Here is a 16,266-nt window from a genome sequence, read left to right as displayed (position 1 = left end):
GGCTTGTTGTGTCATGAGGGCAATGCACTCACTGCAGACAGCATCGGTGGCAGGATGGATTGCAGAGACTTTTCCTTTGCAGCCCCAGCCCAGCGTTGGCACTGGGCATGAAGAGGCACTGAGGTGACCCTGAGAGAGAGTGCAAGGCACAGGGTGCTGTGGACAGCTTTGTGGACAGTTGGCTGGCTGAGAAAGGTCACGTAGACATGATACCGCTGGTTAAGCTAGAAGGAGACAAGTCTAGGAGTCAGCAGTCAGTGTCCAACGATGGGCAAGGGCATTGTGCCCTTGGTGCAACAACAGGATAGAGGAGAGGATCTTTTGCCAAAAATATGAGGATAGTTTCAGCAGAATAATCACAAGAATGTAGAAGTAGTAACAGAATAACCATAAGAATACAGAAGTAGGCGTAGTTGGCTGATAAGTAATTAACCAATAATGAGCTCTTCTTTGCAATATGTATGAGCTTCATTAACCACCAATATAAATATGTGTGAACTATCAATAAAGTTGGAGACTTGCTGATCACTCATATTGAGTGCAGCACTTCTCCCGCCGATCCAACAAAATTCTGACCCCAACGTGATTCCTGTAACGGCAGCCACGGTGGATCGGTGTAGGAGTTCGGGTCCTGTCGCAGCAAGGACGGTGAACAAGCACCGCTGAAAAAGGGAAGGTGCCGCGCCCTGGGTGACCTCAACGGAGAGCCCGGCCGATACGTGCTGCCGAGACCTTGTGGGGCTGCAACAGCGCTGACGTTCCTAAAATGGATAGAGAAAGGCAAGCAGCATATGATTTATTTACTTGCTTTTTACAAAAGCATCAGGTTAAGGGCATAGATTTTCAGAAAGAGCTTCCTGGGTTGTTAGCTTACAGTTATGAACAGGGAGTTTTTCAAAATCCTCATACAGTACATGAGTTAACGGAGTGGCGCAAATTTGGGGACAAGCTGTGGGAGGCAGCTATAGATGATGATAAAACTGCAAAAAAGTTGGGAAAGCTGTGGCGAGCTGTGCATAATGAGTTATTACAATATCAGGCAGAAAAGAAGGCTGCTCAGCAAGCTAGCGTGGCGCATGAAAAGGATAAGGGTTATGGGGACTGGTTCAATTGTCCATTACCCCCTGCCACATCTACAGTCATTTTGCCACCAACATCAGCTCCTGCTTCAAGCAGCAGCTCACCCCCAACAACATCAGCTCCTGCTTCAAGCAGCAGCTCACCCCCTGCATGTGCTACAACAGCACCGTCCGCACGGCCTGTGTCAAACCCTCCATCTCCTAATCCTGGTAATGAACTGATCCCTGGGTCAGAGAGTGACCTAGCGGGGGCCATTGCACGGGGGCAAAGGGAGGCATGGGCAGCGGTAGCAAAAGATATCATGGATACGGGGGATGAGGAGGCTATAAAAGCAGCTATGGATGTTGCTTGTCCGGTGATATATTCACCTGTGGCAGGGGGCGGGTTTCAAGCAACAATAACTGCTCTAAACTGGAAGCTGTTGTCACAATTACGGTCCACAGTTAGTCAATTTGCGGTAACCAGTGAGCCCACAAAATAAATGCTTGACTATATCTGGGGGACTCAGGTGTTACTGCCAGCTGATTGCAGAGGAATAGCGAAGCTTGTCTTCACTCAGCATCAGCAGCTCTTGTTTAATGCACACTGGCAGGCACTCTGTCAGGAATGTGTAGCAGTAGCACGGCAGCCAGGTGCCCCATTACACGGGATAACCCCAGAGGAGTTAATGGGTCAAGGGCCCTTTTTTCGGACAGAAGCACAAGCGTTACTCGGTCCTGATAAGTGTCGGGAGGCAATGCGCCTGGTGCGGTTGGCTATAGATAGGATAAAAGAGCCAGGGGGGATTCCCTCTTATATGGGAATAAAGCAAGGAAGAGATGAGTCATTCGGATCTTTTATAGATAAGGCAGCCAATGCTATTGAGCGGGCAGGAGTCCCTGATTTCATGAAGGGTACTTTGTTAAAACAATGTGCACTCCAGAACAGTAATCAGGCTACAAAGAACGTATTAAATACCCTAGAGCTAATTGGTCTATAGAAGAAGCTTTAGAACGATTGGCAAATGTGCCCGTAGGAAATCAAGCAGTGTTAGTAGATGCTATTAAGGAGTTATTAGTAGGATTACAACAACAGGCAGCAGCCTCCCAGAGTCAGGTGTTAGCTGCTCTTGCCCCCTACAAGCAGCGGCAACAAATGCTCCACGGGCTCCAGCTGCTGGCCGATTCAAATGTTACCGGTGTAGAGGCACAGGACACACACAACGGGGTTGTCAAGCAGCCAGCGTCTGGTGTCACAATTATCACTTGGATACCCACAACACCGGAGCCTGCTGACGCCGCTCGGGAAACGGGAAAGCCAGCGCGCCCACCAGCCGCCGTGCCCAGACACAAGTAGCTGCTGTCAACACCTCAGCCCAGCTTCCCTTCAACAGCCACCGCCGGGAGCCTCGGGCTGGACGTGGCAGCCGCAGCAGCAGTGACCTTGATGACCACCCAACCAGAAAAGGTTCCAACTGGAATAAAGGGACCAATCATCATTGATGGACAACCTATGGGGAGCTTTGCTCCTGGGACAATCATTGGCCACCATAATGGGATTATTTGTTTTATCTGGGGTAATAGACGCTGATTATACGGGGGAAATTTGAGTTATGGTGCATACTCTTTTTCCACCTATACAAATCAAGAAAGGACAGAGGATAGCTCAATTGGTTCCATTGGAACAAATGGCTAAAACTTTACACCCTCATCAATCACAGTCGAGAGGGGAGCAAGGATTTGGTTCCACTGGAGGACTCACTCTATTAACAATGAGCCTGAATGATCGACCAAAGCGCACTGTAATAATGGAGTATCGGGGTGGGAGGCAAACCTTGGAAGGATTATTGGATACTGGCGCGGACTCCAGCATTGTTAGTCCGGATTTCTGGCCCCACGACTGCTGGCCATTACAGCCAACCACAGTGACAGTTACCGGGGTTGGAGGCCAAACACTTGCAAGAAAATCACCCACGTTATCTGTAACTATTGATGGAAAAACTTTGTGGAGTGTTTTATCAATTGTACCTTTGCCCCCTACTGTGCAGTGCCTTATTGGTCAGGACATTTTGGCTCAAATGGGAGTGGTGCTGACAAACGAGCACCCTTTGGGCTAATGGCCATTGCATGGACTTTCCCAATCCCATTATCTTGGACCACGGATGTTCCAGTGTGGGTTTAGCAGTGGCCATTAAAAAGGGAAAGTCTGGAACAAGTTCATACACTAGTACATGAACAATATAAACAAGGTCATTCACAGTTGTCAACAAGTCCATGGAATACCCCTATCTTTGTTATTAAAAAGCAGTGCCTGGGAAGATCAGGGTGACGTGGCGAACTCATGCTGCTGTTTTCCTAATCTTCACCCTCTTAATAGACAGTGCAGACGTTGCTGGAGGCGTGGAAGCCCATCAAGTATGGGCCCCACTTCAGCCCAAGACTAACATCTGGGTCACCCTGGCAAACGTAACTAATCAGGAAGCTATTTGCCTGTCATTATCTTCTCCCAGTAATCCATTTACAACCTGTTTGGTTGGGTTACCAGCAGATCCTTGGCCATGCCCCTCACATGTACCCACCTGTAGGACCAACAATGCTAGGGCAAGTGTAGATAATTGGGACCAATGGGTTTCCTTTTTTCCCATAGCACTGCAGGAACCCCAAGAATTGGAGCTGTTAGGTTCAGTGATGGCAGATGCGTGTATTCATTTTAACTATAGAAGCCAGCTGCCAGCCAAGAACCATTCCAATATTGTAACTTCCAGCATGGCTGTCTACCGTAATGCAACAGCCTGGTGCAATTATACCACAAAGCAAGTGTCAATCTCATCAAATGACCCCATTCAATTGCCAGCAGGATACTTCCTGATATGTGGGGACCGTGCTTGGCCCAGTATCCCATCAATGCTGCACGGGGGACTGTGTACAATTGGACGGCTGTCTCTACTCACACCCAACACGTCCATGATACTGAACATGAGCCACCGCCATCACCGAAATAAACGAATGGCTCATGCATTTGCTGCAGACTGCAGGGACGATGTAAAATTCTGGTCCCCAGAGGCCATAGTTGCAGCATCTTTCTTGGCTCCAGGGGTATCAGCAGCAGGTGCTCATGCCATTTTAAATAAGTTGGGATGTTGGCTTGCTAAGCAAACCAATGCCATCTCTTTGGCACTTTCTAGCCTTTTGCTTGATGTTGATTCTGTTCGCCATGAAAGGCTTCACAATAGAACTGCAATTGATTTTCTTTTACTTGCACAAGGCCATGGTTGTGAAGAATTAGAGGATATGTGTTGCATGAATCTTTCTGATCATTCACGATCCATTCACTCCCAACGCTCTGAGTTGTGGAGGTTCACTGGAAACTTAGAAGTAGAATCAGGATTTGGTGTTGATGAATGGCTCAAATCTTTAGGCCTGGGATCATGGTTATGCTCTATTGTTAAGGCCAGCATAATAGTGGGCATTATAGCTTTGCTAGTGGTATTACTTTTGCCGTGCTTTTGCATGTGCCTACAGAACATGGTGCAAAAGCAGAGAGGCCTGGGCCTGGAGCTTTCCTTACCCTATGCCCAGGGGAGCGTGAGCTGCCCTCCCCAGCACCAGAGCCACACGTTCCCCTCCTCAGGTAAGGGGCGAAAGGGGCCCCTTGACAGAGCACAAGCTCCTGAGGCAGTGGGCTCAGGCTGTTGTGAGTTCCTCCCCCAGCAGCCCATGGTAATGTCAGGGGTGAAAAATGCCCCGAGTGCTGTGCACCAGCAGTGACCCTCAATCAACCTTCCCAATCCTCTCCCTCGAGCTACTCAGGCTCTGGGGAACACAGGACAGCAAAACGGGCTCAATTTGGCCCTTGGAGGGTGAGAGGCAAGCAGCAGAATCCAGCGTGGTCTCTCTCTGACCTTTCCTTTAGGACAGGCCTGTGTGCCCCCACCCCAAGGGCACAGAGGGGGCTTTTTAAACAGTGCCACAATGTCCGGGTGCCCACCGTGTCACGGTCCCATGAGGACAGAGCCCGGGGGCATCAGGGCCAGGAGAGCTGTGCCAGAGAGCTGTGCCAGAGTGTGCCCGGCCCTGTGTGCCCGTGTGTGCTGTGCCCAGGGGTGAGGGCACACGTCCTGCTCTGCCATGGGCACTGTGTGTATGTGTGCTGTGCCCAGGGGTGAGGGCACACGTCCTGCTCTGCCATGGGCACTGTGTGTGCTGCTGTGCCCAGGGGTGAGGGCACACGTCCTGCTCTGCCATGGGCACTGTGTGTGTGTGCTGTGCCCAGGGGTGAGGGCACACGTCCTGCTCTGCCATGGGCACTGTGTGTGCTGCTGTGCCCAGCTCTGTGCCCAGGGGTGAGGGCACATGTCCTGCTCTGCCATGGGCACTGTGTGTGTGTGCTGTGCCCAGGGATGAGGGCACACGTCCTGCTCTGCCATGGGCACTGTGTGTGTGTGTGTGCTGTGCCCAGGGGTGAGGGCACACGTCCTGCCCTGCCATGGGCACTGTGTGTGCTGTGCCCACGGGTGAGGGCACACGTCCTGCTCTGCCATGGGCACTGTGTGTGTGTGTGTGTGCTGTGCCCAGGTGTGAGGGCACATGTCCTGCCCTGCCATGGGCACTGTGTGTGTGTGCTGCTGTGCCCAGGGGTGAGGGCACACGTCCTGCCCTGCCATGGGCACTGTGTGTGTGTGTGCTGTGCCCAGGGGTGAGGGCACACGTCCTGCTCTGCCATGGGCACTGTGTGTGCTGTGCCCAGGGGTGAGGGCACACGTCCTGCTCTGCCATGGGCACTGTGTGTGTGTGTGCTGTGCCCAGGGGTGAGGGCACACGTCCTGCCCTGCCATGGGCACTGTGTGTGTGTGTGTGCTGTGCCCAGGGGTGAGGGCACACGTCCTGCTCTGCCATGGGCACTGTGTGTGCTGCTGTGCCCAGCTCTGTGCCCAGGGATGTGCTGCCCTGGGCATGGGCTGTGTGCCCTGCTGTGGGCACGGGGGTGCGTTGCACTCTCAGCTGTGAGTGGGGCTGTGCACAGCTCTGTGCTTGTGAGTGTGCACAGGTTCTGCAGGTGTGAGCACGGCTCTGTGTGGGACAGGCCTGTGTTGCTGTGGGTGACACTGCACACGCTGCTGTGCCCAGGCTCTACGGGCCAGCAGGGCCCTGCTTGGGGCCCGTGTGCATTGGTGGGGACTGTGCACAGGTGAGTGTCTGTGCAGCACAGGTGCGCTGCTGTGGCAGGCTGGGTGCTGCTGGCAGGTGCCGTGGGGCACAGGAGCTCTGTGCAGGTGAGCAGGGACATGTGTGTGTGAGCACTGGCTCTGCACATGTCCCTGTGTGCACTCATGGCGGGGCATGCCCAGGGACATGGCTCTGGGTACACGGCCCTGTGCATTCAGCTGCTCTCCCACCTACAGAAACAGACCCATATCTATATATATATATATTTATATAGACATGTGTGTTGGTTTATGTGTCACTACCTAGCTCTGCTGGCTGGAGTGGCCCCTGGCTCTCTGTGTACACTCTGCTCTTGTAAGGAGAAGAATCAGCAGTATTGGGCAGTTTCCTCAAGGACCAACAAGTAGAGTGAAACAAGAAATAGAGGGCAAGACCAGGTTGGCCCCTGTGTTCACCACGGAGAAGATTCCATAGCCCTGCTGTGGGCAGCAATCCCATATCCATGGTAAGGTGGGGGTGAGAAAGGCACCCCAGAGCTCTGCCATTGCTCAGCTGTCTTGTAATACAACAGGGACCAGAAGGCAAGACTGAGTTGGCCTCTGCACTCAGCACTAAGATACACCTGCTATGAGTAGCAACCCCATGGGCACAGTAGATGGGGTCCAAAAGCCACACCAGAGCTCAGTGATCCCATTTTGTCCATTCCAAATAAGTCTGTCTAAGGAAAACCTGAGATTTTTTCCTTCTCTTCCCACTGTCCTCACCATCATCAACAGATGCTAGTATCACTCCTTAAAAATTTATTTGAGAAGTAAGAGCAGATTATCAGAAACAAAAATTAGAGCTAATTGTTTGGGACAAATGACTCATAGGAAAAGAGGGGTTTGTTCTAGATGAATGATGTGATGGTTGGCTCTCACAACTGACAGACAGATATTATGTGTATGTCAGGAGAAGTTCTGTAGCTGTAGAGTGCTGTCACTGTAATATCTCCCCCCACAGTCCCCTTTCCCTCCCCCTTGCAGCAGCCCCAGCAGCCTCGGGGCATTTGGGGAGGGCCGGCTCATTACCAGGAGGGGCCACAGGACAACACCTGAGCTCCAATCAAGGTGTAAGGAAGTGATCTCCACCTGGGGAGGGCAGAGAAGGAGCTGACTGACAAAACTTTGGGAGGGGCTGAGGGTATAAAAGGCAGAGCATCCATTTTGTAAACGAGCATGTGCTGACACTCACAGAGACCCTCAGCGCTGTAATTTTTCCTTATTCAGTCCATTGTAGTATGTTTTTGTTAAGGTTTAATTAACCTTTAAGATTTGAAAAGTGAGGGTTGTTTCTCACATCTTCCAAGGACAGTCCAAAATTCTCACCTTCAGGCCAGTTTGTGATGATTTCCAAGTGACCAGGGTGATTTGGATTACCCATTTGAGCTTGTTGTAGAACATTATAAATAACAAATATAGGTATTGGCTTCTGCATTTATGTACTCGGTTTTGTTTTGCAAGATATTATTGATGTCAAAAATCCTGATACAGTACAAATTGCAATTACTGCTTTAGATGTAGTATAATCTGTCAGTTTATGTATGCACCCTATAGATTTGATGAAATAGATACTATGTTAGACCATAGCATAATAGAGACTGTGTAATGTTGGAATGATTGTTTCACGTAACTAACTCAGAAAATGGTGCCAAATAATTAACTGATTTCCCACATTCAAGGACATGCTTATCAGAAAGACAAGAAAACAGAAACAAGCATGGGGGAAAAAAGACTTTATTGACCCTCATTTTCAGGGAGTGAAAATACAAAAAGAAAGAATCACAAGAAACCACGCAATATAGTGTTTAAGGTAAAAAATGGCCTGAAGGCAAGACAAAAGTTAAAAGAAGCAAAAGAGCACGTAAATTCAAATTTGTGTTAGGATTCTTAAAAGCTCATATAAATATGCATGTAGATGTAATATGTAACAGTATATAGAAAACATAGTTTAAATTAACCCGGAGCAAGCAGACAAACATCCCAGGATGGGATTTTAATCCATAATAAATTATTATAGAAAGTGCAAATACTGAGCCATGTTTCCTGCATATAATGAGGGCAACGCACTCACTGCAGGCAGCACCAATGGCAGGATGGATTGCAGAGACTTTTCTTTTGCAGCCCCAGCCCAGCGTTGGCACTGGGCATGAAGAGGCGCTGAGGTGACCCTGAGAGGAAGTGCAAGGCACAGGCTGCAGCTGAGGAAGGACAGCGCTGTGCTGGGCTCAGAGGTGAAGCTGGCACTGCCCAGTGTGGAGAAGGTCCTTTCTGCAGCCCCTGTTACGGGGGAGCTGGGGCCTTGCTGCAGAGATACGGCCGCTCATTGGAGCAGTTGTCACTCCTCAATCTCTTGTCAGCCAGGTACACACACTGGGAATTGCCGAGGACAGGAACCCTGCAGGGAAGAGCAGAGGCAGCGCTGGCTGCCAGGGGCAGCCCTTGTGCCCCTGTGCCCCCAGGCCCTGCCCGGCTCCCCGGCACTCACCGGGAGCTGTCGCTGCTGCCGTCCCCCCAGTGCAGGCGCTCGCCCCGTCTGCGCAGCCCGAGCCAGTAATCGACGTTCCCACAGAGGCGGAAGAGCAAATCCTGCCCAGGAGAGAGGAGTGGGAGCTGCCCCGGCCCCTCGGGGGGACACGGGCCCGGGGCTCCCCCCCGCACGCCGGGGCTCCTTCCCTGCAAGGCCCCGGCCCAGGGCTGCAGCCCCGGCCCTACGAGCACCGAGCCCGGCCCAGGAGCACCCCCAGGCTGCCCTCAGCCACCCCACACCGCCCGCAGCCCCTCACTCACCATGGCCTCCTCATCCTTGGCAATGGCCAGGGAGGCCCCGAGCTCGGAGCACCGTTCCTGACCCTGCTCCCAGGTGCTGTAATCCCTGGAGAAGTAGTAGCAGGCCCCATTGTAGCCAACCCAGCCATGGGGACAGCCCAGAACTGACAGCGGAGTCGCAGGTGTGACTGGAACCTGTGGTGCTGCAGGGGGAAGAGGAGAAGCTCTGAGGATTGCCCTGTGCAGGGAGCAGGGAGCCCGCTCTGCCCCGAGGGGCTGGGCCCAGGCTGCTGCCCCTCCCTTACCTGCCAGCACAGCCACGGCCACCCCCAAAGCCAGCACCAGCACCAGGAGCAGCAGAATCAGCACCGCCGTGCCCACGGGATGGCCCCTGATCCATTCACCTGCAGCAGGAAAGAGCTGCTGGCTGCCAGAAGCAGAGCCGGCCCTGCAATCTGCTCAGCCCAAGGCCAGGGAGCAGAGCAGGGAGCCCTGAGCCAGTGTGGGCCTCACTCAGCTGGCAGCCAGAGAGCCAAGAGCCTGGCCACAGGCAGGGACACAGCTGTGTCACCCCTAGAGACCACAGGGGTGGCCCTGCACTCACCCAGGAATCTTCTGAGGTTCCTTTTGTGTTCAGTCTTGGTTGCTGATGTGCCCTGGGGAGCCAGGGGCTCCCTCACACTCCCATCACTGGTGCAGAATCCATTCTCCACATCTGCACTCACTGCACACTCACAAGTGGCATCCCCCTGCTGATGCCAAGAGGCTTCTTGGACCCCAGGCAGGTGTGGAACCGCGGCTGCTGGTCCCTGCTGGGGATGCTGGGGCTCGTTTGCCGCTCCAGGATTGGACCAGAATTGACTCTCCTCCTGCTCACAGCCGGCATCTCTCTGCCTGGAACAATCAGCACCTTGCTCCTGACACATCAGGAGTGCTGCTGCCAGATCCTTTGGGAGCTCGGCCTCGGGAACAGCTTCACAGCCGCGCTGATGGCACCCTGAAAGGGACACGGTGAGAGGTCACTGCTGGTGCCGGCCCTGGGGGCTCAGGAGGGCGGTGCCAGCTGTGGCTGCGCTGTCCCCGCTGCCCAGAGGTGCGGCAGCAGCTGCGGAGACAAGCGCAGCCTCCGGGAGCTGGGGCAGCACCGACCGCGGGTCGCGCCTGGCCTGGAACCGCCTCCGAGCTCCGCCGCCGCCGCCTCGCCGCTCTCCGGGTGCCGCCCCCGCTGGGGAATGACCCGAACGCGTCGCTCGCCGCAGCCGCTCCGTCCCAGGCAGACACAGCGGGCACGGCCGCTGCCACCGTAGTTTAGAGCCGGTGTCGGTGTGGGGGCCGCTTTTGGCCGTTTTGAGCATTCAGCGTGCGGGAAAGCAGCGAGGGGCCGTCCGTGCACCGCGGGGGGAGAGCGGAGGGTCGCGGCCCGCTGCAGGGGAGACCCCACAAGCAGCTTCTCCAAGGGCTGAGGTTCTTGCCCAGGTTCTCCGGCATGGGTTCCTTTTTTTTATTGCGAGTTTTTCGGGACAGGAGCTGTGACGGCCATGCCCCCCGCAGAGCCTTTACAGTTCAGGCAGATAAAATGAATCTCAACTATCGATGATATCCACCATCATCTGTTTCTCTCCTCTTTTTCTACAGGGATTTGACAGGTCTTCCTTTCCTCCCACAGAGCTGGAAAGCAAAATGCTCGCCTGCCCCATGGCCATCTCCGCCGCCTTCCACCGCTCCAGCCTTGTCCCTCTTTCTCTCCCCTTTACTTTGCACCACTTTCTTCCTCCTCCTCTCCCTGCCAGCTCCAGCAAAGCCATTTCACCCACTGGCACCAGCTGCCTCCTCTCCCCCGCTCCCATTTTGCCCACTCTGAACTCCTGGAGCCGCCTGCCCGCGGAGCCGGAGCCGCCGTGGGGCCGGGTAATGGTGCAGGGAATGCTGGCAGGGATTCTCGGGCTGGGCTGGGCCAGGGTCGGTGTCCGGGGCCAGCACCCTCGCACCCTCACGGCCGCTCGCCCCGCCCCGCTGGGGCCGGTGGGTTCCGCGCCCCGCGCACCCTCGATGTGGCCCCGCCCCGTCAATGCCGTTGCTCCGCCCAGCCCACAGCATCCATGCCGCCGGCTCTGCCACCGGACGGGGGCCCGGGTGTGTGCAACGCTGCCTGCCCGCCTCGGCTCGTAGCGCCCTCGCCCCTGGAACGGGAGCTGCCGGCTGCTGCTGGCCCGGGGCAGCTGCGGCTCGGAGCCCGCCCCTGCCGAGGGGCAAGAAGCAGCAGCCCCGGGCTGCTCACCATTGTGCCCCGCATTCCCTGCCCCGGCGCCTCGGAGCTCCCTGCCTGTGAACAGAGGAATCCAGCACATGGAACTCACCAGAAGCCCTGGCCCCGAGCTGCGGCAAAACCGACCGCGAGTCGCGCCAGTGTGGAAGCCGCCTCCAAGCTCCGCCAGCCTCTTGCCCGGCGCTGTCTGCGACCGCAGCTCCGGTTGCAGTAGTGAAGGTGTGGGTGGTGCCGTTCAATTTTATGGCCACTCCGTGTGGGAGGGATTTTGGCCGATCTGACCAATCAGCGGCCGCGAGCGCCACCCCCGCCCCCGCCGACCCCCCCGCCCTTCCGCCCGTCTCTCTGTAACTGGAATGCTGCCAACATTTACCATGCTTCTACCTACCGTAAATGGTCTCGAGACTATTTGTTTGTTGGACAGTTTGCCAAATTCTACATTGTTATTTCTTTCGGTACAATTGCACTTTAAAAGGTCTGAGGAAATTTATGGTTCCATACAATTTGTGGCTGCCGTGAGTTTTTCTCAATGTAAATTACATAGGGTCAGCATATTTGTCACACTTTTCTAACCCCTCCAGTAAATCCATCAGGCTGTTATTTCAGCCACGCTTGGTTCACATTTTCAGTGCCTTTTGGTATTAATAGCAGCAGAATAAGTTACATTTTGTAGTATCCAGAACTTTTAAGGATATTGGTTGTTAGTTCAGTTCTGTTTTATTTGAATATGATTTTAGTGTTGGTAAGATTAAGCAAGGTTAGCAACATTCCTGAGTAATGTTACCTTTATTACTCTATTGAGTTAATTTTTTTACTAATCATTTATGTCAAGGTGGATTTCTGTCAGGTTTGAGTATTGCTGAGTTTAGACAGGGTCAAGATTAAGTCTTCATTTTATGCCATTTCATGTTCTATTCCAGTTTTATTAAGATCATTTTTTTTATTTAGTAATAATTTCAATCTTTTTATTCAGTATTAAAGATGTTACTTTAAATTCTCTTAAGTGTACCTCTAATGCCACTGAGGTGAAATTGAATTCCACTGCAATTAATTTCAAGTCCTAAGTTAATTTTGTTTAAATATGTTTCTTTACATTGCAAGATGGAGTTCTTTTCTTCTAGAGATAAGAGAGATCCCACTGAAACAGCTGTGATGAAACACTGATAAGCAGCTGCTTTTGGATAGGAGAAGCTACAGCTTGTTGGGCCCTTGATCCTCTCACAGACTGCACAGGTGTCAGTGCTGCACTGCCTGACAGGATCATTCACTGTGATCTCTTCTGTTCTATCTTCCACAGATAGCACAGGAGAGAGGGTGGTTGTTCTACATTATGGCTGTTAGCCACTGGAAGCTGTTCAGTCTTCCATTGTTGTGGGTACAGCAATGCTGGAGGAATATTGTCTCCAATTCCTGAGACAGTCACTGCTGATGGATCGGTTCCATCATGTCAATTCACTCATTTTGACAACAGGCATTCTTCATAAGACACCATTACCTTATCCATAGCTGGCTTTTCATGAACTTTGAGCTATCTTTGTGTGACTATCCACAAGACATGGTGTCACTTTGGGATCTCTCTGGTTTGCTCTCCAGCTGCAGATGCATCTCTTTGAACAGGCTGTCTGCAGCCGTTCCCTGCGCTGCCTGCTCAGCCTTTAGTCCCTTCTCTTGTTCCAGCAGGGTTGCTGTGCCTTCAGCCAGGGCTGTCTCCTGATTTTCCTGTGTTTTCAGAGTTCTAGGATGAGATCTCTGGGCTCTGTCAAAAGCCTCATCTGAGCTGAGGTCCTGTGGCCTTTCCCGACCCTTTTGTGACCCATCCTCGTGGGCCAGGGCTGTGACCTGCTGAGGGCGAGGCTGCTCCTGCTCTGTGCCAATCACACACAGCCCCAGTTATTCTCACAGAAGGGGGTTTGCCTCAATTTAGCCTCCCAAAAAGAGGGGAAATGCAGCTTCCCTCTTCAATTTCCCTCAACCAAGACCATTCTGGGGGCTTTTGGACATCTTTTTCACCTGTGAAGGCCCCTTCAAATGGAGGTGCCCCTCGATGGAACTCTTACAGTGGCACACCAAGAGGTTCCTCTCCAGGGAAGCCCTTTCAGACCAGGGGCAGCCGTGTTGGCTCAGTTTGAACCTGAAGATGATGGAAATGGGGCTCTTTCCCTCAACTCAAACAGCACCATAAAGGGTTCCTCCTTCCATTTAAACATGAAAATCATGGGAAATGGTGATTGCCCAACAAGAGAGGCACTAAAAATCATGAAAAAGGTAAGTTTTCCTTCAGTTGAGACCCTTCAAATCACAGGTGAATGGGGATCCCCCCAGTTCAAACACAATCACAGAAAAGCTTTCCCCCCTCCATTTCAATCCCTTTTCTCCTTGTACTGCCCCATTCTGGGGGCTCTGGGGAGGGACTGGGGGCACTTCCCCCTCCTCACTGGTCCCCCCCGGGGCTGCTGCCCTTGCAGAGTGCTGAGGAGCTCCCTCCCAGTTCCCTGCCAGTATCCCTCTTCCTGGCAAGCCCCAGCAGGGATGGGGAGAGCACTGGGCAGGAACTGGGAGCACTGTTCCTGCCCAGGGCTCCTGATATCCCTCCCAGGGCTCCTTCCCGCTCACTCCCGCTGCTCCCACTCTCCCTCCCAGTTCCCTCTGGCATTCCCTGTGCTCCCAGTTTCCTCCCAGTGGTCCCAGGATCTCTCCCACTGCTCTCAGCAGCAAAGCTCTGGGGGCACAGCGAGCTCTGCTCTTGAAGGGGCCAGACTTGAGCTGTCAGGAGAGAAAACCCGGCTGGAGCCTGCTGAGGAGGGCTGTCCTGCCAGTGCTGTGATTTTTTCCTTGTTGTGTCTTTTGTTGTAATTTTTGTCAAGGTTTAATAAACCTTTAAAAAATTTTAAAAGTGAGGGTCTTTTCTCACACTGATTTTCAATCTGTAGCAATACTACAACAATAATCTCTTGTAGCAATACTGTCAGTAGTACTAGAAGGTCAATACTGTAGTCACTTTTATTTTATTCTCTTTGAGAGAATAGAAAGTTGGCAAAGCTTTGCTAAGCTTCTGCTGCTCCCTCCTTTCCCCGAACAAGCCAAATCTTACAGTGTAATTGAATTCTCTCTTACTACCAAATCTTACAGTGTAATTGAATTCTCTCTTACTACCTCAGGCAGTCAAGTTTGTGTGACTCATCCTAAGAAATTGACTGAGAAAATATCTGAAATAGTGTTGGTTTCTTTAACACTTTTCCTGAAATCGTTGTTTTCCAGTTGATTTTGATGTCAAAACCATTCCTTGTAGCTGCTCTCCATACAAAGGAACCTTTAGACATGTTTACTCCTGCTGCCAGTAGAAGAGAATTTTCAGTAATTTCTGCAGTTGCAGTAGTAGTCTCAGTATTTGTGTGCTTCAGTAGTGTTCATACAGCCACACTTCATGAACAAATAGAATTGCCAAAAAGCAAATGTTTCAAGTTGGAACTGTTTCTGTATTTAATGTTCTTCTGTGTGTCAGAGAAGATTTGGGCTTAAAAGAGGAAAATCTGCCTCTGTTAAAAACAAAGAGAAATTTCTTTTATGTGTTCCTAATTTTACCTCAGGTGCTTGTGATTCGTTATTGGTTTTGCCCCCTGAATGTGAATGTGATTTTCAAAACCAGCTGGGATTTGTTGGAAATGGTGTTGGGGACCCACAAGAAAAGTTCCTCATTTTGTTGGCTGAGACCATGGTGATGTTTTTAGCATTTCCTTCTCCCTGGTGGGATCTGATGGCCCTGAGGTGGTCTTGTCTCCTCAGGGATTTCATGCTCTGAGGAAGCAAAGGCTGATGGAATGTGCTTGATCCTCTCCTGTCTAATGGGGAGGAACAGCAACCAGCAGAGCTGGAATCACCTTGTCCATTCCTGATTTCTCCCGCCAAGAGATCACTGGGCTCTCTCAGGGTCCAGAAGTCACTTTTCCTTTTGGATGGATGGCCTGAAGGCACCCAGGTGCTGCAGGTTAGGACTGCTTCAGAAATCCTTTTGGCTTGGAAGGATCCTTCTACCTAAGAGCTGAATTTAGAAACGGATGCACTGAGGCCAGGGAGCTAACTCAGAACTGTTAGGAGGATCCCAAAGGAAAAGATGCCTAGAAAAGACTGCAGTAGTTTTTCTAACAAAGTTTCTAGCAGAAGTTTCTGGACCCCAGGGGAGCCATGGGATAGTTTAGCAGTGTCAGAAGCAGCAAATCCACTCTTGGCCAGGAGCTCCCAGCTCTTCCCGTGGCACTGTCAGTAGCTCCAGTCATGATGTTTACCCAGCAGAAAACCAAGGTGACGACAGGATGAGACATTATCTGCCTAAAAAGTGAACTTGCCTTTATGGTTCCAATTTAATCTCCTGCTAACCAGGTGCAGCTGCCATCCTGCCCGTGGCTGCCCTCTGACAGCTGGGTCTCAAAGGCTTTGTTACACTGCAGGGATTCAGATGCTCCTAGAATCTCTAGCACTGCTGTAGAAAACTAAATATATGCCTTGTAAAAGTGTGCCTTAAGTCAGCACTGACTGCTGTACATCAGAAAGTGATTTTCTGTCTGACTGAAACAAAACTTCTTTAGAAAACAGGAGACCTTACATTGATGAGAATTCTTTATTAGAAATTGCAGTTGTTTTCCACTCAAATTTCCATGCATAACACAGACACCTTTCCTCCTTTCAGTCCGAGATGAAATCTTGACGAACACCTTGGTTTCAAAGTCCCTGTCCCCCCTGCAGAGAGGCCTGGAGCTTTCCTTACCCTATGCCCAGGGGAGCGTGAGCTGCCCTCCCCAGCACCAGAGCCACACGTTCCCCCCCTCAGGTAAGGGGCGAAAGGGGCCCCTTGACAGAGCACAAGCTCCTGAGGCAGTGGGCTCAGGCTGTTGTGAGTTCCTCCCCCAGCAGCCCATGGTAATGTCAGGGGTGAAAAATGCCCCGAGTGCTGTGCACCAGCAGTGACCCTCAA

General features: G+C 52.1%; 1 protein-coding gene across 1 annotated transcript; it reads right to left on the bottom strand.

Moving 5' to 3' along the window:
• Positions 1 to 8,223: 8,223 nt before the first annotated feature.
• On the bottom strand, positions 8,224 to 10,013 carry LOC136559663 (C-type lectin domain family 2 member D-like). Its single transcript, XM_066555006.1, has 5 exons — positions 9,636 to 10,013; positions 9,337 to 9,435; positions 9,053 to 9,234; positions 8,751 to 8,851; positions 8,224 to 8,660 (listed from the first exon to the last, which is right to left on the bottom strand). The coding sequence occupies exons 1-5, from the start codon at positions 9,955 to 9,957 to the stop codon at positions 8,546 to 8,548; spliced, it is 819 nt and encodes a 272-aa protein (XP_066411103.1). The 5' UTR covers positions 9,958 to 10,013; the 3' UTR covers positions 8,224 to 8,545.
• Positions 10,014 to 16,266: the final 6,253 nt, after the last annotated feature.

The sequence above is a fragment of the Molothrus aeneus genome, chromosome 8 (genome assembly GCF_037042795.1).
Source record: "Molothrus aeneus isolate 106 chromosome 8, BPBGC_Maene_1.0, whole genome shotgun sequence".
Lineage (NCBI taxonomy): Eukaryota > Metazoa > Chordata > Aves > Passeriformes > Icteridae > Molothrus > Molothrus aeneus.
This window is presented reverse-complemented; position numbering and strand designations above follow the sequence as displayed.